This window comes from Vidua macroura, chromosome Z, assembly GCF_024509145.1.
Source record: "Vidua macroura isolate BioBank_ID:100142 chromosome Z, ASM2450914v1, whole genome shotgun sequence".
Classification (NCBI taxonomy): Eukaryota; Metazoa; Chordata; class Aves; order Passeriformes; family Viduidae; genus Vidua; species Vidua macroura.
Window position 1 is genome coordinate 63725075 of NC_071611.1, and position 26112 is coordinate 63751186.

Consider the following 26112-nt stretch of genomic DNA (forward strand, 5'->3'; position numbering starts at 1 on the left):
CTGATCACAGAATCTTAGAACAGTTATGGCTGGAAGGAGACCTTGAAGTTGGTCTAGTTAAAATTCCCCTGCTGTTGGTAGGGACACATGACATTAAGGATTATTTTCTCTTTTGAAAATGCACATACTGTACCTTTTTCTGATAGATACATGTAATTTAAAATGACAGGGAAAAAAAAGCCCAAACCAAAACCCACAACAGAATTTACTTTCTTTTTTTTTTTTTTTAATTCTGCATTAAAGAAAGGAACTTCATCAACATTGATTGTCATTTACAGAAAACATTCAAAAATCATGTGTGCATTATTAAGAAATGCTGACAGTGTTTAACTAATAATTTATAGGTCATAAAATAACACAAAGATCTATTACATTCTAAAGTAATATAGAACCTTTTCATTTGACATGGATACTGGTCCTACAAGATTCATGATAAAAAACCCTCAATGATCACTTTCTAAATGAATCAGGCTGTCTTTTTACTCACATACACATAAATTAAGTCAATTCTATTAAACAAGGGAGAAAGATCAGAAGAGAATTGCAGATGTAAACATGCTGGATGAACTCCTGGCACTGTTGAAATCAGTGAAGGGTTTGCTGCTGGTTTCAATGGAGCCAGATTTTTACCCAGTACATCATGATTCATTTGCAGTTCTGCTTTTTGTATCTACAAGCCAGTTAAGATACATGACAGTTATTACACAATTAAGCTTATTAAAAAATAAAAAAATCACTATTGACTCTATAAGGCATTTGATTTTAGAAAGGAACTTTTATTTGTCTTTTGAGAGTGATTAATTTTGAGTGTTACTCATTATTTTATTAGATTGTTTATTATCATACTTCTTGACAGGCAATGCAACTCCTGTGTGTTACCAACAGTGGTAAACATGCTTACCAAATAAAAAACAACACACCCCTAAAATTAAAATTAAACTGATTTACAACAATATAACTACAGCCAAGCACCAAATAGCTCAGGGCTTGGATCCGGGATCCTTAACATCTCATTTCACTCTAACAAAATGAACTGGAAATAGGATAAAAACATTAGCTATTTGAAAGTGGGAAGTATATGAAAAATCATTTCTTCTCATAATCCTAAAAGCATCTTCAGGGATATTCCAAAAATATTAGAAAGCTTCATTTAAATCTAAATATCTATCTTAATTATGTTTTTATTTTTTTTATAAATTGGTAATCACAAAATACTAGCCATTAAAGTCACATTTGGATGCCAGAATAGCATCTAAGTACTTTGCTAATTATTTATGCTCCTGCCTGTATTACATTACAGCTGTTGATAAACTGGACATAGTTTCTTTTTTCCATTATGATCTTTAAAATGTGCATTTGGTGAAGATCAGTTATGGCTTCAGATTACAGCTAATGAGTGACCTGACCTCAAATCTGAGTAAGAAATTAAAGGCATACAAAAATATTTTGTTCATTGGAAAGAGAGGAATGTTTCTATTGATATAAGTAATGTCAGAAGGATTCATCAAAGCCATATGTTATAAGGAAGCATTATTTGCTTGAACAACTTTTCTTCAGATCAGTCAAATGCAGTCTGCATGAATTATTATAGTACTCACTTTACAGACTTGCTGGGATCACGTTTCACTGACAATCCAGCATTTTTTTCCCAGTTATGTACAGAAGCATACACTAACTATCAACAGCTGGTCAAAAGGCTTTATCTATTACAATCAGTTTCCATAAAAACTGAAGAGTACATTACACTTACAGGAAGCAAGTACATAATTTGCTCTTTGATGTTTTTCCTCTTTAAAAAAAAGCCAACATTACAAAGTCTTATGTTTAAACAGAGACATAGAAAAAATCAGTGTATTCACTGTCCCAAGTTATTTACAGCAAAAATTACAGAGACAGCATACATAGTATCAGACCTTCCACAAGCATATATTAAAAGTAATTACATATGAAAAAATATTTTATTTGTCTTCTACATTTCTACAATACATACTCAGGTTTCTTCTTGTTTTGTTTGTTTAGTTTTTAAGTAACTTCTTTAGTGTTAATCAAATGAGGCAGAGAGCACAGCTGTAAAATAAGGGATTTTTTTGCTGTTATGATTCCTATATTCTTTATATCGTCCATTCATTACAACTGAAGTAATTAGTTTAGCACGGGAACTATAGCGATTAGCATAAATCTCAAAATACCCAACATATTTGATTTAGCTGAGTGTTGATAACAGCTTAGACTTCAGTTGTGCTTTATTTGTTGCCACAAGTACAATCACATAGCTGCTCCCAAAAGTGTACTAGAGGTCACATGGCAGTCACACAAGAGGCAAAGACTATCATGGCTAGTTCACTGGCTATGCTACTCAGTGGCTTTTTAAAAATAAGTGCACAAAAAATCCCCATATACTGCATGAGAATGTGTGGTCCACACTCCATAGGGTTAAATGATTATCAGCTTTTTTTACTAACAACAAAACACCTTTTTTGCCTGATTCTGACATTGAAGTGACACATTAAAGAAACCACAAATGTAGTGCATCTGAATCTGAATCCCCAAAGTCAACAGCCTAATGTAGTTACTTTGACTTAATTAAGCTGCATGTCTAATCAAGACAATTATAAGTGCTTGCCTTTTTTTTTTTTTTTTTTTGTTGTTGTTTTTTTTTTTTTTCCAAATAAGCTGGTTTTATCCAAAACAGTTGTCAAGGTAAAGCCTGTTATTTCCTGTTCTTGGTGCTTAACCATCTGCTCCTACTTGTGTTTCAAGGCAGTTGTATTCCTGTTGCCCAAATAAGGGGCCAATGTGTTCCTAATATTGAAAACTAGGAGCCATTTTTTAAAAATCTCTCCAGACAGTCATATATTGAACATACTTTACTGCTGTCCATGTATAGTCATAAACAAGGACTTAAGCATTTTCTTGAAGCACAAAAAATTTTCTCAACAGCAGTATCTTCATTCATAAATTAGCAGCTATATCCAACAAATGAAAAAAATATGCAAAATCACCATATCTACATTAGTAGAATTCTTTTCTTTATGTTATTGTACAGAAGACCACGTGCAAAGCAAACAATTTCTGCAAGTACAGTTACAAAGAAACAATTACAATTTACTTATTGCTGCTATATCCAACGCTGTTTTCTTTCACTTTCCCCATGTGCTGTGCTTGAATTGTGAGGATGATGAAATTATGCAAATGTAGTACATCATTACTGAACTCACTGTGAGCAGTATTATTCTCGCTGCCTGCAGTAACACCCAGGACATACTTCTCCTTTCCCAGAGCATTTTGTTTATTGCCTTATCCTCTCAACAGAAATGCAACGCAAGGGTCAGGACACAGACACAGCTGCTCCTGGACATTCAGCCTGCCTTTTTAGGAGAGTTACTGATCTGTGAGCTACCACTGTGGAAGTTTTAGGCCTCTTCTTTTCACAATGACTCCTGTCTGCAGACTGAATACACAAATGGCTTTTAGAGCTGCAAACAGCTTCTGGGATGATAATTTAGTGGGGCATTAGGCTCATGGTCACACAGTCATGCAGGGACAACACATGCAGGGACAATGCATGCAGGGATAACACAGCTAAGTGAGAGCATGAAGGAAGAGGAGGAAGGAGCTTCCTTTCTACCATCTGGGTGGAGCTTCCCTTGCAGGTTGCAAGTACTGGTCAACTATGAGAAAGAACGAAGATGAGTCATTTACTACTCCACGCCTCATTCACTAGGAGTTAGGAGTAAAAGGTAAAGGAAAGAGAGGCTAGGTCCTCAGACCATAAGACTGAATCTTTTAATGGGAAGCTATCATACTAACAAGAACTTCAGTCACTTGGACATGGCTCCTAGCAACCTGAAGGATTAAAATAAAAATTGAAATGGGATGCTTGGCAAAGAATATGATGGTGAAGATCCTGATGCATAGGGATGCTGGCCTCTCCACCTCCTGAAGCTGTCCATCAGTCTTCTAAATGGAGGGAGTTCAGAGGATGGAGAGAGTCAAAAACGACCATACTCACTGTGATAACAGGAGCAATGATCATATTCAGAGCTGAGGAAAACCTCTTGGTTGAAGACTTGAATTAACTTAATGACTGGCAATGTAATCCACCGCAATTTGTCCTTCTGTGTGTATTCTTGTAACGACAGAAAATCTGTGGTGTAAAGCTAGGGATAAGCACATTTCAAAACTCTAGGAAGTGGGAGTACTTTTCACTAGCACAATATAAAATGGGGTAATGTTTTCTTCATGTGAGTAAGGGACTAATCATACCATGGAGAAGTATTGCTACAGAGTCGTGGGCTAGCTATGATTTTGTGCATCCCTGAGAGAAAATGGTAGCTGTTAGCCACTTGCTCATGTCTACTTGTTCTTCACAGTCACTTCTCCATGTCCTAGAGCTCAGTGCTCTTGTCATTGCTGACAAGAATTGCTTATTCCATGTCTTCACCTTTCTTTCCTCTTACATGCCTGCAGCAAGTCTGAATATGAGCTCATGTTAATGGTACATAAACTGGGTACTTCGAAACTTTGTCAGTTGTCTAAACTTTTTGTTCCCAAAAGAACCTTAACATCATGAGCTGATGGGTCAGTAGAACTCTGCTGACTGTGAAACAACAGACAAATTCTGACAGATCAAGCTGAGGAAATGCTGACAGTGAATTCAGTTTTTACCAATGTTACTTCTAATCATTGGCTTGAAAGCCTTGTCTGGGTCATGCTCTTTTGGGCAACTCAACCCATGCCCTTCAAAGCCTCTAACATTCTTTTCCATATTACCACTGTTATATTTATAGTTATTTTCAGTAATGAAACATCCCTGAGTGGCATAGAGTGCAACATTTGCATCAAGCAGTGATTGTCATTTACGAAGCGTGAAACCTAAAGAGTAGAGACAAGGATGGGGCCTCCAGCACACTGCTCCTAATGGATGTCAGAGATAAGATTTAGTTTCTAGAGTGGAGGCAGAAGGTGCTGGGACAGGCTAGTAGGTGTAAATGCACTACTATTTTATGGCCAGGGAAAAGCAAGCTGTTCTGTCTCAGGGTTCCGTTTCATACATCCTTAGACATAAAGAATTGGACAAAAAAAAATCTTTTGTGTTTCAGTTTGATCTTATGTGCTATATTCCTGGGATGTTCAAAAGACAATGACTGAAAATAGGAACCACTTCCAGGCTGGACCTTAGATCTTCTGGAAACAGCACAATCAATGCAGAGTCAGGAGGGAGGAGAAGGAGTGGGGGAGCCTGAACATCTTTCAAATGATATTTGAAGCACAGCTTCAGAGTGGTGGAAAAGTCAACAGGGAAAGGAGCCATCCACTGCACAGTTCTAACTAAGCTGCCTGACCAGTTTGTGAGGCTGCTGCAATCTTAAAGAAGTTTGTACAGCCTGGTAGAGGGAGGCCAAGAGGCTAGCACACAGGAGCAGCTTTGCATCCTCTTTGTGTAGAAGTTGTTATATCAGAAATCCTGTAAACTGGGCTGAAATGAACAACACAGAGCATGAACTCAAAGCATTTAGGAGAGTAACATCAGCCTTCTGCTCAACAGAGCTCAAAAGGGACCTCTTAATGCCAAGGGCCTCCAGTCTTGCTACCGGTTGAGCACCTTCTTGGCTGAAATGCCTCAATTTTTAGTGACTCTAGTTAGAGCTAAGTGTCTGACAACTTGCAGAATCAATTCCTTTATGCTGTTCATTCACAAGCCAATCAAAACCCATACGTTGCTTTTGGAAACAAGTTTCCTCAACTGAGGCGCCTTCTACTACCATGTTTCTTTTCTAGGAATTTCCGTTAGAAGGAAATATGAATCTTAGAATTAATTCTTTATAAAAAGAGCAGGCAAGAGTGATATTTACAACAAAATGAAGTCTTTGTGGTAGTATAATGAACACTGTACATCTGCTTCCTCAATGCCAAGGGTAATATAGCATAATATAGCTGAATTACGGGAGAGCAATGCTAGAAGTAGTAAATTCAATACATGTTTTAAATATGCTTTTGTTACAGGTCCCAGGCTAATCACTCATTAAAAAAAGTGTCTCATTTGAAAAGTTTGTAACTAAAAAAATCAAGAAACATATCCAGTTACTACAGAAAGAAGATGTGACAAATTTAGTTTTAGACACTTATTTGAAAAGCTTCAGGTTCTACCATGGACTACTGAAAGCCAAAAAAAAAAAAATTAAGAACTAATGATGTGAATTATGAAGTTATTTACTAAAATTAATGCTATTTTATCCTTAAGTGTCCATGGATAACTTGAATATGTGAAGTTCAATATCAGTAATTTGAAATTTTGAGTCTAAGTGACTATGTCGGCAAAACCAATCACAAAAATCCAGCCTGTGGCATGTGATCATTATGTGTTGTTCTACGCTCAGTCAATGAAGGGCAACAGAGGTATTACACCTATGTGGCCAAGCCCAAATGACAGAAAATTAAATAAAATCTAATTGCAGTTACCACAGCACAGTTCCATAAATAAATAATTTTTGAAATTGAATTTTCATTTCCCAAGTAAACAAGAACACTATTTGCTCACATCCTGTACTAATAGTAACAAAAATTTGTTTGGCAATATTTGAAAATCCTGGTAGAGGTTATTGCCTATCAAAGACAATGAAGATCTTGTATGGCAGACTATTAGAAGTTTTAGGACAAAAGCCAAGAATCCACTTTTATTTCTAAACTGGATATTTCTACCTTTGTGGTCTCTCACAAGTTACTTAACCTTCTTTCTTTCATTTCCGCATCTTTAAAATGTGATCATAATCATTACTGATTGGAAGTGTCATGACATTGTAGTGATATAAGAACAGTTCTTTACAGATTAAAGGCCCTGCAGATAATGATTAGTGTCATTTTCACTGGTGACCTCTATTTAATTATCTTGCCTGAGAAGTAATTCAAAAATCCCAAGGAGCGATTAGCTTATTATAGAAGAAAACAACATTTTCAAGATGTAACACACAATTGTGAAGGACTATTTATAAACATGACAAACCTCTTTATTAAGCAGCACTATGAACAGTAGTATTTATCATTTATTCTATATTTCTATGGGTTGGCTAAATATATACTTTTGATATACTGTAAATTAATTTTAAAAATCTTTCAAACACTATGTGTGTGTTCTTGTCTTGGGGAATCAAGAAAAACATGAATCCCCTGGAATTAAAACTGAACACTTCTAGAGTTCAGTGTGACTCAATTTTTCCCTCGATAAATCTACACGAATAGTATGTAGACATCACGTTTTAATATAAACATGAAATTTGGGATCCTTTTCTTGGATTTGCCATACAAGGAGGGCTGGTAAATCACCTAATAAAGGAATGTCAGTCTTATAGTTAGAGTGGTATAAAGAAGCATCAAGAGAAATGCTTTATTATGTTAATTGAAGACATTTTAAGATAGTCACTAGAGAAATGTGCTCTGAATTTGAGGTAAAAAGGTAACTTTAGTAACTGCTGTTCTACAGCATTAAGCAATGTTGAAGAGTATGTCACATTTGCAACAAAATTCTCATAACTAAGTTTGCTGGACAGATTTTTTTTCTTTTTTTTCTAAGTTGCAATGGACCTGCACAGAAATATTTATTAGCTGAGAGTTTGTAACTATTCTTGTACCTGTTCTGGCATTGCTAAATCAGATCAAACAAATTGTGATATTTTCTAGACTTGATTCTGCCACAAAATACATATGCAAACTTGCAAACTGACTGATGGAAGGCAAAGGAGAGCTCCTCAAAGTACTTGAAATAGCCTGTGAATTATCTGCTCATAAAGAAAAGTGAAGCTTGAGACCAGAGCTGCACAAGGCATTAAGTTATCACTACAACAGAACGATTTTCTTCACCTACCCCAGGGCCCATCTGTGTCCCTGTGGGCTCCCTGTGACACTGCCCTTCCATGAGCCTTGCAAATGGGCAGGTCCTTTGTGCTTCCCCTTGCCTTGCCTCAGATTGCACCGGCTTCTGCACTACTTTGAAATAAAGAAATGCATCTGCTTGTGATCCTGCCTTCACTTCCTTTCTTCTCTACTGCCTGCTTCTTCTGATTTCTGCTCTATGCCCTTTGCTGGCATCCCAGGAGGAGACTGCTCTGAAAAAGTTCACAATGGGCAAAAGTGGTGCTAAAGAGAGATGTAGCAGATACTGAATCCCTCTTTCATAGCTAAAACATCTGTGTTTTGTACTACTGGCAAAATGCAGATGCATTAATAATGACTGCTGATTAAACTTAATTAATTCACAAGATTAAGTCCATGGCAGCCTTCCACTCCCCTCTGTGTTTGCCTTTGGTTTTGCAAGGAAATGCACGTACAGTCAATTCAGAGACAGACAAAAAGAAAGCTCCAATCCTTTGCTCCACTCCTGAGATGAATCTAAAATAAATCCTATATATGCATATATATACAGTAATATACATACAGATATATACATACATATATGCATGTGTTTAAAACATACACAGATGTATGAGTGTAATGGAAACCATCAGTCCCATCTAGATGACTGTCAGAAACAGTGACAATTACACTGTTGTTTGTAGTAACAAAACTTCACAGAACAGACTTCACTCACTTTTGACTTTTTTCCTCCTTCCCTTCCTCTTCAGAGATACATTTTAGGCTTGCCATGGTTTTCACTGAGCTTACTACCTACCCTTCTAATGAGTTCAGCAAAAAACTGAAGCTACTTTTCAAAGCAGTGTATACAAAATCATGTATGAAATCACAAAAATGTACATATGGGATTGTCTACATTTTTACTCCATGTTTCAGATACTTTACTGAGATCAGGTCCTACTATGTTCACTTTTATATATGTTCTATCCCTGTAACAGTGAGAAAATAAAAAATAAACCCAATCCTATTCCTCTTTTTACTAACACCATCCAGACAAGGCTTTTGCACCATTGATACATTCCTGATGTTTGATTTACACACAGCACACATGCACTACATTACATACATCTCAGAAGTGATCCTGTCATTTCACATTGGCAGCTGACAATTTAACTCTGGTAAAGCAAATCTTGACTGCCCAAAGTAAATCTAATACATTACTTGTAGAGTAAGAAATACATGACAGCTGGGTTGAGCATCCTTTAAATGTAGGCATGTGATTTTAAGTTATAGCATGTATGCATATAATGCATACATACATATATACATACATACACATATATATGTATATATATGTGAGTGTGTGTATCTTCCATATATGCACCATAATTTCCAAGACAGCTACAAATTTCCACATGCATTAAACTATCTAAAAACATAGAACTAAGCAGTTTAATAAGTGGAATTTTCTTAAATTATATTTTAACAATAAACAACAAGAGTAATACTGCAAAGTACTGCTCTATTATCATGTATATCTACAATAAAATTCTAGGAACAGTTGTCTCCCAAAACATCCCCCAATAAAAGTAAATTTAAAAGAAAAGGTAACACTCAGTGTCCTATATTTGTATGTTCATTGTCAGTTCAAAAATGAAAAAAAAAAAAAAAAAGGAAAAGTAAACAAAAGAGCAAAAAGACATCCCCACTCAGAGTTGCATATTTACATTCTTCAAACTGTAGCGGTGAAAAATAATTCTATTAAGTGCAGGACATTCCTGGTGTTGCAGTAGTGACATTTTAAATAATTTCTTCATGAAACATTTCTCTTTGTCTTACTAGTGATGCATTCCATGACTACGTGAAAATTCTATTATCCCCTTCACTTGCAGCCAGTGGTAGAATCTGGATTGAAAAGCTCCTTGTATAATGGAGGAAACAATGTGTTCACTATGTCTGGATGAGATTGCTTAAATACCTGCAGTTTCTCTCCATGCAAGTTGCAAAGTGCAGTAATTGTTGGTATCTTGGCTATTAACTGTAAGACATTGAAACAAAAAAAAAAAAAAAAAAAGAAGGTGGAAACATATTTTGTATAAATTACACTTTCCAAAATTAACTATGTTAGCATCTTGCTGAGTAACTGAAAATGATACTCTAAGCTTCATCAAAACCCATCCACAGAACTAGATATTATTCTTACTGTAAGAACCTAGAAACAGCTGCCGCCAAAGATTTAGCCAAGGGCCAAGAATACGTCTAACAAGGAACAACCTCAATGAGCACATTTTTAAGGCAGTCACATTCTATATAGGGTATGAATTAAAATTATTGGGATATTGAACAAAAAAAAGTAGCAAGAGGCAACAGGGACAAGAGTCAGACAAGCCTGACTTGGCAAGAACACAGTGCATTTCTTTTAGCTTACATTGCAAGCTAAAAGAACATGGCAAGAACACGGTGCATTTCTTTTCGCTTACATTAATGTGACAATACTTACAGAAATGGCTGCAGAAAGAGAAGAGTCATGCTTGAGGACTGCTTGATATTTTGTTTAAAGAACATACCTTTGTCAATGTCTCCTCATCGAGGTGGTTCTTCTGAATAACATGTTGAAGTGCAAAGTAAATCTTTTCCTGAAGCTTCTGGACTTTCCTGGGCTCTATTAACCAGGCTCGATCTGAGAAAAAGGAAAACAGAAGTTAAAGAATGCACAGATTTGGGGCATGCTTATGGTGCACACAGGGTACTGTGCTGGCAAGTATCCACAGGAATCGTAAATCTCACGAGGAGGGACTGCATCATAATTAAAGACATGGTTTCAGATGCAAAGTGTCTCAACCCATTAAAGGATCACCTGAACACTTAATTAACACATACAAAACATACAGGAAGACAGTGTTGGCTCTGCATCTATTTGTTTAAAACAGGATGCTAGGCATAAAGATGGGGAACAGAAATGAAACATAGCTCAACATTTTATTATTCTCTGTCAGTACAATCAGTATTCTAATTTCATACTGGCTAGGTGATAAACATGTCATGTTATCTCAGTGTCTTAATACATAAATAATAAACTTACTGATCAAACCAGTTCTTCGTAAATAAGATAATGAATAATATAATTAGTCAAACATTAATATATCTCATTATTTACTAGGCTAATATTTTGAGAAAAAATATATTCTAAATAAAAGGCTTTCTTCATGAGAATTTTGTCAATAATTCAAAAGAATTGCAAAGTGCAAGTTTCTCATTATTTAAAAATGTTCTCTTAAACAACACAAAATCCAAGATTATCTGGAAGAATAACAGCTACCCAGTTGTTTTAAGACCTATATGGCTTCTACTGGACTCAAACGCCACCTGCAGGAGGTTGTCCTTACGATCTGTATTTTCACAAGTCTGGAGACAAACACACAGAAACAGAAGTAGCAGACTCCAAGACAATCCAAACCCATTAATGCCGTACGTTTGCAGCACCACAGAACCTTCTGTTTTCTCACACTGCAAACTATTTTTTTCTCCCTCAGTTCAGATCAGTTCTTAGGTATAGATTTTAGCTATCATATGGGAATTAGGAAAACTTCTTTTATCACAGGAATGAATCTTCATGTACAAATTGAAAAATTCAGGAAAAAACCCTTTCACTTTTCTTTCACCCATTCCCCATCACTAAAATAAGTCACACAGATGAATTAAGTTAACCACTTCAATGAACACACAGGCCATACAGGCTGGAACTGAGCAACATTTCATCACAGGAGTAGAACAATTCTGCCATTTGTCCGACTGTCTCTGGGGAGGGGCGTATGAAAAGAGTTCATTGTCAAGTACTGTGAAAAGGGACAAAAACAAACCTCAGCTACTTAACAGATGATCAGGAAAACAGTATTTTGTAAACGTTAGAGAACTGTGTTCCCTGAAGGTAAGGCAAGGGATCCTGTGCCATCAGTGGCCATAGAAATAGAATTACCTGAGAACACACACTTTCTACACAATAAGCACACAGTAATGTTTAGACTTCACAGGTTAGGTGCCAAACTTTATGCTATTGCAAAACCTGGTCTTTTAAGTAGTGTTAAATTAATGTCTATTGCGGCAGACTGGAGCTAGAAAGATTTACCATAGAGACCAATCCCTAAAGGTTTACCTTTCTACCATAAGAATAAGGTTAAAAATAGACTGAGGTGGCTGAAGGACAGATTCATCACTCACCTGACATGAAGCATGCTGTATATTACACAAGAGTTCTTAAATTCATTACAAGAGTTAGGTAAACCTTTTTAGCAGATGCTAAGTCTGTCTCCCAAAATGTAGTTTCTGCCACCTGAACACCATCTGTAAATTTGGCTGGAATTTTACAGGTAACTCTAGCTATAGTCTAAGAAGTGCAGGAAAAAGACAATAGATCAGTGACCACCTTTAAAGGACCTAAGAAGCAGTGATTCAGTAGTGTATTTTTCCTCTTGAGTTTTGAACTTGTCCATCTTCAAAGAGTATACTGTCCTCTAGGCTAGAGAACAGTGTAGGAAGAAGATGAGAGACAGCTCAGAAACAGACAAGATCTGCTTTTGCCAAAAGGAAGATGGGAAGAAGGAAAATGCCAAGTCAAAGCCTCGGGAGAGGGACTGGCACAAAGGAGCAGCCATGTTCCTGTCTTACCATGTGCTTCTTTTGTATGTTTGAAGGTGGAGATGCCTTTGCAGCCTTTACTGGATTTGTACAACATTTCAGCTTTTGAAATCACAACTCAAGCTAGAGAATCATCTTCAAGCAGTGTGGTTACGTCTATCATGAAATGGAAAATCTGGGTTTGTGCTCTGCATCAGATGGAAAATGGATGTGACACTGGCCTTTGCAATCTGCAAAATTACTGATGAATGTTACTCATAGATGTTTTCAGGTCCCCTTACTCCCACTGGACTGCTCTGGTTTCTGTAAGGGGCCTAAACACTGAGATGAAGGCTGCAAGAATCACCTTTCAGGTTGTGACTTCTGCAGAAAAGAAACCTGAATATGAGTACTTTCTGTACAGAATCTTTGTATGCTTGTATTAGTCAATGAAAGGACTGGTGCAGGGACTTCTGTGAAGCAGTGCTTTACTTTTAAATTTTTAAATTTGTTCCCATGATGAAACTCTTTATTGTGAAGGAACCAGAAGTGTGGAAGAAAGTATTTCTTTCTCTATTGTTTGAATTATTGTAAGAAAATAAATGGCACATTTCAGCATCAGTTCATCTTGGACTATTTTCTCTGTCTTCCCACCCTCAAACATAGCAGCCCTGATGAAACAGGAGTTATTTAGGCAATCCAGATTTACAGTTTTTTTATGGAAGAAAGATTGCTTTCACTCATGTACATGCTCCTGCAGCCCATAATTTCCTTCTTGTTATGTCTTAGGTCTAGTTACAGATGCTCACACAGTATAGAAATAAGCAGTCTGCATGCATCAAATGCTTTTGTTCCTTTTAATTTTTTTTTTTTTTTTTTTTTTAGGTAAAGCAATTGGAGACATTGCATGTATCCTCTGGCTTGCAAACTAAAGGGACATATGCAGAACTGCAGAAATTAATCAGAATTTTGGTTCTACCTAATTTTTCCAGCAGCTAGCACCCTCTGCCACCCAGCCACCTTTGGTCTTTTCAGACTGAGAGAGGAATGATGGGCAGAGACCCATCAGGACATTACAAATCTGCTGTCCCAGAGAAAGTCAGGACATCTGGGTGGGTAGTGCAGGGACAGCTCTCATGCCTGCACACAGTTGGGACACCTTTGAGGTGGAAATCGTCAATGTTTGGAGGGCTGTAGGTGCAGCATTTTGGCATAACCCCATGAAGAGTCACTGGCTCAACTATTTCACTTCTGAGAAGATGGTGGCAATAACTGCTCAAAGTGGAAAAAAAAGGAGGAGAGTACTTTCAGTAGGTGTTGCTAACGATGAGAATTAATGAGTTGACACCATCTGTGATAGTCTAATTCTGACTAACATAATCTCAAACACAGATGTGCAAAAGTGCAAGGTGACCTAGAAGAAGTCTTCAGTAGAAAAAGTTGGAAAAACCATGGTGTGTTTTTTGTAAGGCTATTTAAGAGGTTAGCCTTAGATGAAAATGTGTGTCTACATTCCTTGAGATATATTTAAAAATCCCACACTAAACTGTGAGCTTGTATATTAGATCCACCTTCTGAGTCAACTTAATAACAAAACAGACCTCCTCTGTGGTCAGCCATCACTCCCTTAAATGCATACTTGCCTATGTAGAGTTATGATATATGAATACATGAAAAAGAGCATGTTGCACTTCTAATCACTACCTCTCACCTGGAACTAAGTTCCGACAGGACTGCTCACCAATTTTTACTGTTTGCATTCTCATTCCCAAGAAAAAAGCCAATCACAGTTATGGACTATTTAACCTACTCAGGGTGGTGGTTTTTTGCTCCCTGGAAAAGCTGAGAGAAATATGCACCTCTTGAGTAACATGCTTCTTTCCACATGGCCTGGAGGAAGGACAGCCTGAATTTCTTGTCTGCACAATCCTGCTCCATGTTTGTTACACTTTGGATCTATCTCCAGTATATGTAATTCCTGATGGTATATTTGGGTAATTCAGGCATTCTTCCACTGCTTAATACATTGCTTAATGTAATTTGATGCAGCTTATACAGCTATTCAAATATGCAGAAATAGAGGTGGATAAATAGGGAAAAAAAAATCAGTGTTTGGAATGAAAAATTACCTGGTGATATCAGAACAGCAGATGAGAACAAGGCAATCTCCTCCTCAGTCAGCTGTAAGGAACATAAATTCTTTGCAAAGTCAAACGCTTCATTTACCAGATCATCAGAACCTGCAGACCAAAGAGGACAAAACCAATGCTAGAAATCAGCTCTTCAACCTGCAGGGATTGTTTTGGTGTCAGAAACAGTTGTTCCTGAATTTCTGTACTGCTAAAGCAAGTGCTTTTTATTAACTATTACAATTCTGCCTAACCTGAAAATGGCACAAAAATGTACATGGAAGAAAAATAAAAAAAGCACAAATTAGGGTCAAGTACAAAAATTGCACACCCATCTTAGAAGAGAATACTCTTTTCCCTTGCTCTGAGGCAAGAATTGGTATTTCTAAACAGATATTAAACCTAAGGAGGAGGAAGGACCAGCCCTAAATAACTTTCATATATAATTTCACTAATGAACAGTACAAATGTTTATGAAAATTTGCAAAAGCATCATAAAGATAAAAAATAAATCAACCAATACACATTCATAAATGCTTTAAACTTGTAAAGAACTAGTACGTTTATGAGACACACTAAGAAAAAAAAGTTTATGATGAACACATACTTGAAGGCAATATCTCTCCTTGAGTTTGGTCTTGAATCAATTTCTGATAATATCAGTCTGATGAACGCACAAAACACAAACATTTCCCTATTAATATTTCAAGTAGCAATAAATATCATGTTGAGAAACCAAGTAAGTTTTTCAGTACATGAATCTAAATGAGCTTACTTTAAAGTTTTAGGCAAAACAGTATTTTCAGCAAGTTGTACCAGTTCATTATTTTAGTCTCCTCATTGCTGGGGCTAAAATTGCCTTCTGCAGGACACAAATAGTGGTAGGGATTTGATACATCAAGCATAACTGAACAGTAGAGATAAACAGCTTGGCTCCTGCCATAAACTCATGGTTCATCAAAACTTCAGAAGGCAAGAAATCTATTTGGAAAAACCCCCTTGCTGCTCTCTTTTATTAGAGAAAAACACCTATCAGTGCTAGCAGCTAATGGAGTCACCTTTTTTTTTTCTTTTTCTGTTCCAACCTAGGCATTTGGAGACTTGGGGATTTGACATTTACTGGAGATTTCCACTGTGGATCACAATTCTTATAAAGACAAATTTCTTGCTATGCGGCTCAATGCAATTGGTTGGAAAAAAGAAGAGCAACATACCCAAAGCTTTAAACATTTGCATCCCTCCATACTTTCCTTCAAACAGAACAGTATTGTTAAGTGGGTTGAAGGCACGGCACATTCTGACCAAAACCACTTCCAAGCAGCCTAGCAGACAGAAAAAAGAGCAAAGGTACCAGGTATTATTGCCTAACATCAGAGCACAGGAAATCTCAAGAAGATATTTACGAAGCCATCAGTCATTAAAAACACCAGAAGGGACAGACACTCTTTGAAGACAACAAGATTATACACCTATGAATGTGAGAAAAAATATTTCTGGCTGCTTTGAGTATAGAAAGGGGTCATTTCTGGTCCAGTCTAACCACCTTTTCTATAGGCTGATTTTTTCACCTTTTACAGAAAATTAGCAGCCTGGACTGAATCTGAATTTAGATCTTGGGCAAATAATTTCAGTTTGAAATAATTTACCCTGAAAAATAGGCATTTATTGAAATTCCTTTTTAATAATTAAACTTTTTTTTAATAACAAAAAGCAACTTCGTTCAAGGCATATAAAAATCCCAGTTTGTTTTGGCTGGACACAGAGTACATCACAAAGCATTTTTAAAAAGAATGTACAAGTTAAAGCACTGCCAAGAGCACCCCTAAAATAGGTTTTATTTTTTATTTGTTTTTATTTTTCTTTTTTACTCGTTGTTGAATAGAGAGAGAAACACTTCTTGTTTTACTCCTTAGTTCCTAACTGCAAAAATATGCAGTCAGAAAGTGAAAGAAGAATTGTAAGATCTCTTAACTAAATCCAGATCTCCTGTAAGATGAACCTTGAATCTGAGGATTCTTCCGCAGATACGCTTTTGAGAGAAAAGTCCTCATTTTCTAACTCCTGGTCAGCATTAACAGCAAAAGAGAAAATAAAACCTGACATATTTTTATATGCTACAGCTTAACAATGTTTTCCAACAGTAGAGTGAAATCAGTCTTTTCCTGAAGGTGCAGTTGTGTTGTTAGCTTTGCCAGTCAAATGAAATTTCCTGGGGATGCACTGGTATCTGCACAATTTTCAAAATTAGTATGAGATTTTAAAAAAATAGTTTTTGTGCTATGTTCCCTTTTTCTAGGAGGTTGCCTGTGTGTTCCCTGTGTCTCTGTATCACTTCCCTTTGCAGCTGTGCCTATCATCAGAGCCCAGTCCCTCACCAAGACACAGTCACGGTGCTTGTAATGCTAAGGTTGTGGGTTTGATTCCCCTATGGGCCACTTAAGAGCTGGACTCGGTGATCCTTGTTGGATCCCTTCCACCTTAGAATAGTGGTTCCTTCCACCAGTGGTTTTGCCACTGAGGTTAGCTCAGTTTGTTGGAGTACAGTGTTAATAATGACAGGGTTGTGGGTTTGATCTCTGTTCAGGCCATTCACTGAAAATCTGGCCTCAATATCCATGTGGGTCCCTTCCAACTCAGAATAGTCTGTGATTTCTGTATATGGAGTGCTAAGTCACACAGGCTTTCAGCCTTAGTGAAAAGATCTCTCTTCAAACAGAAGCACTTGTTTTAACAAGCTGCCTCACACAGCATCCTACCTTTTACACATGGAGAGAGCAAGAAACTGATATGACAGGGTAAACGTAGTTAATTACCAGTCATGATTATTGTGGTTCACTTAGTCATGCCATTTTGTCCTCCTGAGCTTGGCAGTGTTACTGCATAGTCATGATAAATCTTGTCAGGATTCTTTTGGAGGACAGAAATTACTGAGTCCCTTGATATGAAAGGAAAGCCTTTTTCCCCTTGCCCTTATGCACACACATGCAAACCTGGCATGCAGAGAGAGCATGGCTGGAGCACACTGCTGTAATCTGCTCTCATTTATTCTGAAACGAACTGGCACCAGCAGGAATTTTCCCTCCTGTGCATTGGCTGTAGAGTACTTCTGTAGTCTCATTAAAAAGATTAAAGATGACCACAGAGGCAGGCCCCAGTGAGCCTGCCTTCGTTTCATTAATGACAAGTGGGGATTTTACAGCGTGGCAAATGACTGATTCGACCAGCTCAATTTGCAGGCTCCTTCCACCACATGTCAGGTTGGAGACTGCAGTTTTTGCAATGGTTGTGTTTGTGTGTGTGTACTTAATAACCACAACTGACTGTAAAGGGAAGGTGATCAGAAGGCAGTAACATCATGAATGTGGAAAAATAGAGCAAGGTTAATGTACTTAATGCAACAGACAGGAATTAGGGCTCCTTCAAAATTAAAATGATTTGCAGGAAAAGACAGGAAAGCACATTTCTAGGGTGCTGGGTGCTAAACTAGTCAGAAGCCTCTGGTGTTTACCCACCTGACTTAAGAAGGAGAATTTGGTCATTCTGGCAGAGCTCCATGAAGCCTGTTATGCGCTTTGCAAACTCCACCACATACTGGATAGCATGGGTGATCTGAATGGCGCACTGCTGCCACAGAGCTTCTCTTGTCTTCCAGGAAAACACACACAGAAAAGCAAAGCAGTGAGCAGTGAGCAGGTACATCAGTGCATTAAATTCTTCAGGTGGCCTTGCAGAGAGCAGCACTCCCCACACTCCATCCCCATACCCAGGCAGAGCTAGCAGCATCTTTTTTCTCTAGGTACCCAACACTTCTCAACAGAAGGTTATTTTCACAAGCCATTGTCCCACTCACCTGAACTCTGACATTCCCTCTTCAAAGGAGCAGAATGCACTACCCAGTATTAAAATGTGGTTCTAATGTTGGCTTTTGTGCAGGGCAGACTAATAGTGGCACAAAAAATGTACACATTCCACAGTACTCTTAGACAAGAAGTAGCACAATGCCATTAATTTATTCAACAGAATATTTTTCCTAGTTTGAAACTTAAAATACATAATTGAAGTATCTGAATACAGATTACATAAAAATTTTGACTTCCTGATAATCATTTTCCTTGCGCACACATGTGTGTAAATGTAAATGGATGCTCCTGGCTTCATGCCATATCTCTGCCAACTGTGGTATGGTTTTTATTCCTCCTAATACTGCATAGCCCCATAGATTTCAATGAACAAGTTGGAATCTCTCCTGTGTCTTACATGACCAACTAATGTGCCAACTGAAGTCTGACAAAAGACTCATCACTAATGAAGCCAGTGCAAGAGGCACAGAGGTTCCTGTTGATTGTACTACATGTGAGGATGTGCCAGGGGAAAAAAGACTCAACTTGACCTGAGAATTGCAGAAGCAGAACAAAAATGTAGTGTAATGAGATTGTTTTTCCACCCAATATTAAAAAGCTTCAATTTAAGAGGCACTTTCAGTTTGCTATTATCTACTGTTGTAAGTGACAGGTGTTTGTTATTCACATAAAAAGCAGATGTGTTTTCAAAATTATAAGGAAACAAGGTTATGTTGTCTAATTTTCTTAAAATCCTTACAACAGAGGATCCAAAAATAATCACATTGAAGTTAACTGAATTTGTGCATGAGGTTTAGATCTGAGGTTTAGATCAAGTACAGAAACTGGATTCCACGACCATACCTAAACTTTAACATTACAAACAGCCCAATACGCTGGAAAGCTGCTGCTTCTTTCTATGGAGTGTCACTGCTTTGCTTTCAGTAACCAGTTCCCCAAAGATAGTGAAAGTGTATTTTGACCTGTACGAAACTTATCAGTGTATTCTTGCCAAATAAATTACTCTGTTAACAATTTCAAGCAGAAGAAAAAGCATATTACAGGATTGTACCTTGCTCTGGTAAACCTTTATTTCTTCATATGTGTGGGTCTGCCACGCTAGCTGATGTAATTCCTCCACTGTATATTGACATGTCTCCAAATGAGACTTAATGATATTCTGTGCAATTCGATCTGTGAAAAGGAGAACAAAAAATAGCTTGCATGAAACAGTGAATAGTGATCTGCAAAAGCAAAATGCTGAAAACAATGAAATTATTTAAGATGCACATTTAAGAAAATTAATATTTTCTTTCCAATGCTACTTTTCTCATTTGTTTTTAATTTGGAACTTGATTATTGCAAAATGTTTAGTATTCAACCCAAAGTCAAATGATCTTGATAAACAGTGGATCTGCAGATGAAAATAACAATTATTTTTGTGAAACTATACAGAATCTTCATTCTGAAAGTGATTTAATATGTTTAAATAAATTTCATTTGGAGATCCTGTTTACCCAATTGCTTTTGTCTGCCACAAATCTATGCAGTAACTGGTAGACTCTTCTAGAAGTCTCTAGAAGAGAAGGAAAACTGTTGTTGATTACCAACCCAGCAGGGTACCTCTTCAGGCTTTAGGCCACAACCTCTGCATGAAGGCAGTATCTCCCCTCCTGCTGTGTGTAGGTGTTTGCTTTCTTTCCTCATTGTCCATTTCTTTCTAGTTCTACTAAAAGAACTAATCTGCTGAACTCAGTGGTCAGCATGTTTCAGAGCTGCCAGGTCTCTAAGAAATTGACTGACTGCTTGAACTTGCTGTGAACATTTGCATTACCTTGGCATGACTCATAGAAGAAGAGGAAATAGATCTCTTTTTTCTCAAGTTTATTTTAAGCTGGATCATTTCTGATTGAATTTGATGAGCAAGAACATGCAGACTGGTTTTAGCAAGGGGTGAAAGCCTAAAGTAGTATCCTGGGGTTTAGAAGGAGAGATGGAGGACATAAATCTCACACATAGCACTAAGCTACATTAAAGTTGTCCTGACATTGCAGCCTTAGAAACTACTTCACAACATGGAATGCAGGATACGAGCAGAAAAGGAACCATTCAGTGTTGCCCTGGAAACCCACAGAAACTATGAGTAAACTTCTTAGACAAGTATTTTAAAGCAGACCTTTGCCCTTAAAGCCACTTGAGTGGATTAAAAAAATTTTCACAAAAACTTCCAACTTCATTAGCATTAGGAGTTGAAATGCTGTGATAAAACATGTTACTGAAAACTAATAATTTCCTATTTTGCAACTTTGGGACCTAAACATCTAATGAAGCTCATTGCTTCAGCCTGGAAACTTTGCTTAAGCCAAACAAAGGAACAAAGTTGAAGCCATAAAAGTGAACTGAAGCACTTGCAGCAGAACCAGCATTGCACAGAAAACATTTGTCAAAAAAGGGAAAAGGACATTGAAAATGCATTAGCCAAACCTGAGCATGGGAAATAGAAAGAACTAGGTATACCATTGTTCACATCCTCAACAGTTTGCATAGTGTAGGGATCTGGAACCTGAAGTTCCAAAATAAATCTGCTTCTTTGGCCAAATATTGACTGAACTTAGAAACATCAGCAAGAAGGGAAGCTGAAAAAAGAATGCAGAAGTGCATGTTCCCTGTAAACACTGCTAGAGGAGTGCTATTTGAAGGACAGTGCTATTCACAGTTAATAAACTGAGACTCAGTAGAAAGGTGCTGAAGATAAAAAAGTTGCAGATTTGCATAGAAAAAATAAAACTTGCTTAATTGAATTTGTGCAGGTATCCTTTTATAGGTCAACTCTATCTTTAGGCTTCCTAATGGAAAAATTGAGTCTAGCCTAAAGATAACCAAGAATGTGTATTAACAGAGAGATCTACCCACTGTTATTTTATAGAAGGTTAGATGGACGTTTGAACCTAAATGCAACCTAAGGTGTTGCATTTTATAATAAAAATCTTGAAGATAAATGGGCATCTCTCTTACAATAAATGTCTCACATAATTTCATATTACTGCGTAGACAGATCTCTAATCAGATAAAGTGACCTGATGTCAACAATCCAAAAACAAGATGTCTTGATTTCAGTGACTTCAAAATATATTCGATAAGCAGTTCTACATGACTGCAAAGCTCCTCAGCTCCCCTCCTTTTCCTAGAATTTATGTATTTACCTGAGGAATGAAGAGCTGAGAAACTCTGCAGGGCTTTCTAGGGATGGCATCCTGTGTTTTACCCCATGCACCTTTTCCTTACACACTTATGCTTATGTTGAGCTGACATTAAACCCATTTAGATGTGCAAAGGCCTGGGGCAATTGCAGCAAGCAGCATTCAAAGAGGAATTAGGTGCAAGATAAGACTTGAGACTCTTGTGCCGCAGGCTAGGCAAGACTGAGTGTGTGATGGGAAGAGTACACTGGGTCTCTCAGGAGAAGGGAACTGCTCATTCAGAGCAAGCAGAGGAGGTTGCTTGTTTACACTTTGTGCGGACATCCCTGGAAGGAGCTTTATGCAAATATAGCCTACAGCTGGGTGGCAGAGCTGACATGATGCAAAAAGTAAAAGAAGTATACACCAGTCTTGGCTTTTCAGATGGTCCAGGAACAGAAGATCCAACACAGGCAGAACAAAGAATGTCACTCATAAAGGGTTCCACTCCAGACCATGGAGTTTGTTTTTTCCCCTGACATTTTCAGATTTTAGCACCTTTTTGCTAATGAAGTTGGAGTCAGTGCACATCTTGGCAAATCCCAATGAGAATGACATTTCTAAACCATTGGCAACAATATAAATGACATCTGATGTAAACCTGTCCTATCACAGGTACAGTCCTGTGCCCAAAATATATTAATTTCTTGGAGACCTGGCAGCTCTGAAATAAGCTGATCACCAAGTTCAACAGGTTAGTTCTTCAATAGAACTAGAAATAATGGACAATGGGGAAAGCAAGAGAACATCTACACACAACAGGAAGAGAGATCCTGTCCTGATTTGGGGCTCCTGCAGAGCCCCAAACCCTGTAGAAGTACCCTACAGGGGTGATAATCTAATAGCCATGTTCCTCCTCTTTTCTAGAGGAGTCCACTACAATTACTTCACATATCAAGTCTTGACTTTCAGCTGATTCTGTTTTCAAAAATCTTGGGCCATGGATTTCACGGGTTCCCCATCACTGGGTAACTGCATGTACACATCTAGAAATCCTGTTTGGATGAACTCCAGGGACTATAAAAGACAACTCTGCTCTTGTGACTTCAATGTGAACTGCATTTCTACTTGAAATATTGTCAGCTGCCATTTTACATAAGTTACAGCAGGTTTGTTTGTATAAAAAGGAAAACAAAAGAGATTATTCTGGCCACATGGGTGTGAGAATCAAAGTCTGTAACATTTTATTTTCTAAGAACCAATTGTTCCAACTATTGAATGAAAATTAGTAATTCTAATGGAAAGAATCCCTGAGCCTGGATGACAGTACACCACCAGCCTGTAAATGGCAGGATTTGTAAAGCTTATCTATCTGCCACAGTACATAAGCACAAATGTAGACTAGGTGCTTTACTCCTCCTCTTTTGCCTACATACTGGGTTTATTACATTAGGGCTAAATATCCTATCTTGATCACTTGACATATGAAAATCACAGCATATTCTGGCAGATTTACTCTGTCTGGGAAACATGGTCCACAGAAAGTAATGCTCCCAGTATCCAAACTCTGGTATACACGAGGATGTGGAAGCATTTGCATTAGGCAGCTTCATTCTATATTTTAGGTTTTCTTAGTATTGGTAACTTGATTTTTTTTCTTGAAAAGTAAAAAATGCTCTGCTTCATTGAAAAAAAAGATCTAGAAAGAAGTACTTGCTTTCAGACAGATAAACCAGAAACAACATGCTCAATCAAGGATACTGTCAATAACTGTAACCAACAGTTTCAAAACCAGAAACGCTCGAACAAAATACATCATGGGGTTTCCACTTACTTACATTTCCATTCACATTTCATTACTGTCCTGCATGTCTCTTCACTGGCTTTCTATAATGGCCCACTATTCTAGCTGTAGAGCCTCATCTGTTCTTAGAGGACAAGGAAATCCAGATGGTGTTTGTTGGCATGGCTAGAGAGCAGAAATCTGAGAGGTCAGGCTGGTCCCCAGTCCACACAGCACAGGGCATGATGCCCTTCCTGTAGCAGGGCCTGTTGAGGCCTTGAGAGGTTCCAGACCAATGGGTAGATAATTTATTTGGAATTTACAATGCAGCAGTTAAAAAATTAGAGAAGTTCAATGTATAGTAGGAGATGTCCAGAAGAAGATGAAAATTGTACATCATGAAGCTGAAAAGGACCACGAGAGATCCATGCTGTTTCAGGAAAATAAATGGTTTTTAGATTTGTCCTGGCCTAAAACAGAGACAGAACCAAGAGACTCGATTCTGTGAGGATTGCACAGTGAAGTAAGCCATGCAGTGAAGTTAGTGCAACAAACCTGGATCCCTACAGATGCATCAAATACCATCTGCCACACCCCCTGTGACCTTCCATCCCTAGTGTCTGGGTGGGTAACAGGCATCATGTATGTGCACAAGGGACCAATCTGCTCAGTTTGACTGGTCATCAGCTGCTGCCTTCGGAGGTGAACATGGGACTGGGTTGTGGCTTCCTCCTTTCCCTAAAGCTGCCTGTCTCCTTAGCCTACTGAGTAGTAACTTCTACAAAACTTGTAGGAACTCAAGTGTCTGAGACTGCTGCTTCATTTCAGCGGAGCTGGAGAGTAGCTAAAGAATCATTCCAGAGCCCTGACAGAAGGACTGGGCTGTAAAAGCCCTGTTTTCATCAACAAAACATTCCAAAAGCATATGCTGCAAGAGAAGAACAACAGCACATAAACTTGGGACTTTCTATTTTCCAGTTTTGTTTGCTCTGGCAGGCTACACCCCATCTTCTTTTTTCTTTTTCTCCTACTGTACTTCCTATTTTAGATTTCAAGAGTTACCTCACAAAAGGTACTCTCCAAAGACTACAATTGCTCCAACATTTATTGCATCAGCAGAGTAGGAATTGCTTAAATACAAGTACATACAGAAAACTGAACACTGCAATCTAAATAACAATCAAAATCAGCATACCACAGACCCACAGGGGTTTACCACCACCTGATAAATCAGTACTGCCTTTTTCAGGCACTTTCTTGCAATATTCAGAGATCTTCAACTGAAATAGTAAAGAAAAACTCCAACTTGAGGTCAAGTACAATGCTGTGGGGATGGATGTAATCCACAGAGTACACTCAACATTCACCAGCTGTAAATTTGGCCTGCTAAGTGGAACTTATCCACAGCAGCATTTGTTTCCTGCAGGCTCCTTAGTTCTTTCATTTGTCTCTCTTTTCTCTGGAGAGACTCTTGTTTTTCTCAGCATTCCCTTCTTTTGCACAAGAAACTGAAAAACTTTGAAGCGGGCCTTCTAAAACACTGATAATCTTCTTCAATTAAAATGAATAATGAATCTTTAATTTGCCACTTACCCGTAGGATCCAGTTGGGTAGCTAAGGGCTTATTTCACCTTATATCCTAAGTTGAGCTCTTGCAGGGATCCACTTTGAATTAATGCTGCAGTAACATCACAGCTTTGGCTGGCTGCTGTAAGCATACATAACAAAACTCCAGCCAGGCATTCTAAATAAAAGCTCTGTTCTAGGACCTAAAAACTTGGCAAGATAGCATTGGATCAACACTTTTTCGTACACTAATTCAAGGGTATTATGACTACAAAATGAAAATTTTTGAAAACTGAATCACTGAGTTCATATTATTCTTAAATTCTTTGACAGTTGTAGAGATAGTGACACAGCTAATAAAGTAAAAATACCTCTGTGGTTGCTGTAAAACATGAATAATAGGTCTCAATTTTTTTACATGAACTGGATGAAAAGTTAGATTTGTTTTTCTTGCAGATAAACAGGAACATTTTTTCCTGAAAGTGGTTGCAAAAAGCTCATTCCATTTCTCACCTCTTTGTGGCATTCTCAATGCAATAATGCATGAAAAGTATTTCCCTTTAAAAAAGGGAAAAAAAATAAAACTAGTTTTCATAAAAAGCTAGTTTCATAAACCCTATTTGTTTAATAAACTTGTAACACTACACAATATGCGGCCTAGGAAGATAGTATGAAACATAAAAACACTCATATGAGACTAGAAGTGCTAGAATTGAGTTTAGGAATAGCCTTTCCTTATGTTCAAGTTACTGAATGCTTAACATCATGAACAGAGTGCACAAAGAGTAAAAGCTATGTGTGTGAATTCTCTATTTCATCTCTCTCCTTCAAAATAAATCAGTGCTTCGTTTGCCTTTCTAAAAAATGCTAATAATTAATAGAAATGACAATACAATGGAATGAAGTCCTTATCTTAAGGAACCTCGAGGATGGACCCAGAATTCTGTTAGATCCTAGAGGATTTTTATAAATGCTTAATGGTCTCTACATAGTAATACTTCTCCTGGGACTCAGACAATTTAGCAAAAACTAGAAATCATTTAACTGGCAGCAAAAGCACTAGCCAAGAAAATATCTAGAGTTCAAATGAACTTTAAAGGCACCATATAATTACCACAAATATATTGAGATGAGCTGTTTCTAAGCTTCTTCCA

The 26112-nt window shown here is 37.5% G+C and overlaps 1 protein-coding gene across 1 annotated transcript in view; it reads right to left on the reverse strand.

Annotated features, from left to right (window-relative positions):
* Positions 1–9730: 9730 nt before the first annotated feature.
* Positions 9731–26112, reverse strand: part of RORB (RAR related orphan receptor B) — a 41172-nt gene continuing 24790 nt past the window's right edge. Inside the window, exons 5-10 of the mRNA XM_054003676.1 lie at positions 19503–19624; positions 18104–18236; positions 15806–15913; positions 14592–14702; positions 10416–10528; positions 9731–9886 (exon numbers count right to left, since the gene is read on the reverse strand). Of these exons, the coding sequence (XP_053859651.1) occupies positions 9731–9886; positions 10416–10528; positions 14592–14702; positions 15806–15913; positions 18104–18236; positions 19503–19624 (743 nt within the window). The remainder of the gene's footprint in view (positions 9887–10415; positions 10529–14591; positions 14703–15805; positions 15914–18103; positions 18237–19502; positions 19625–26112) is intronic.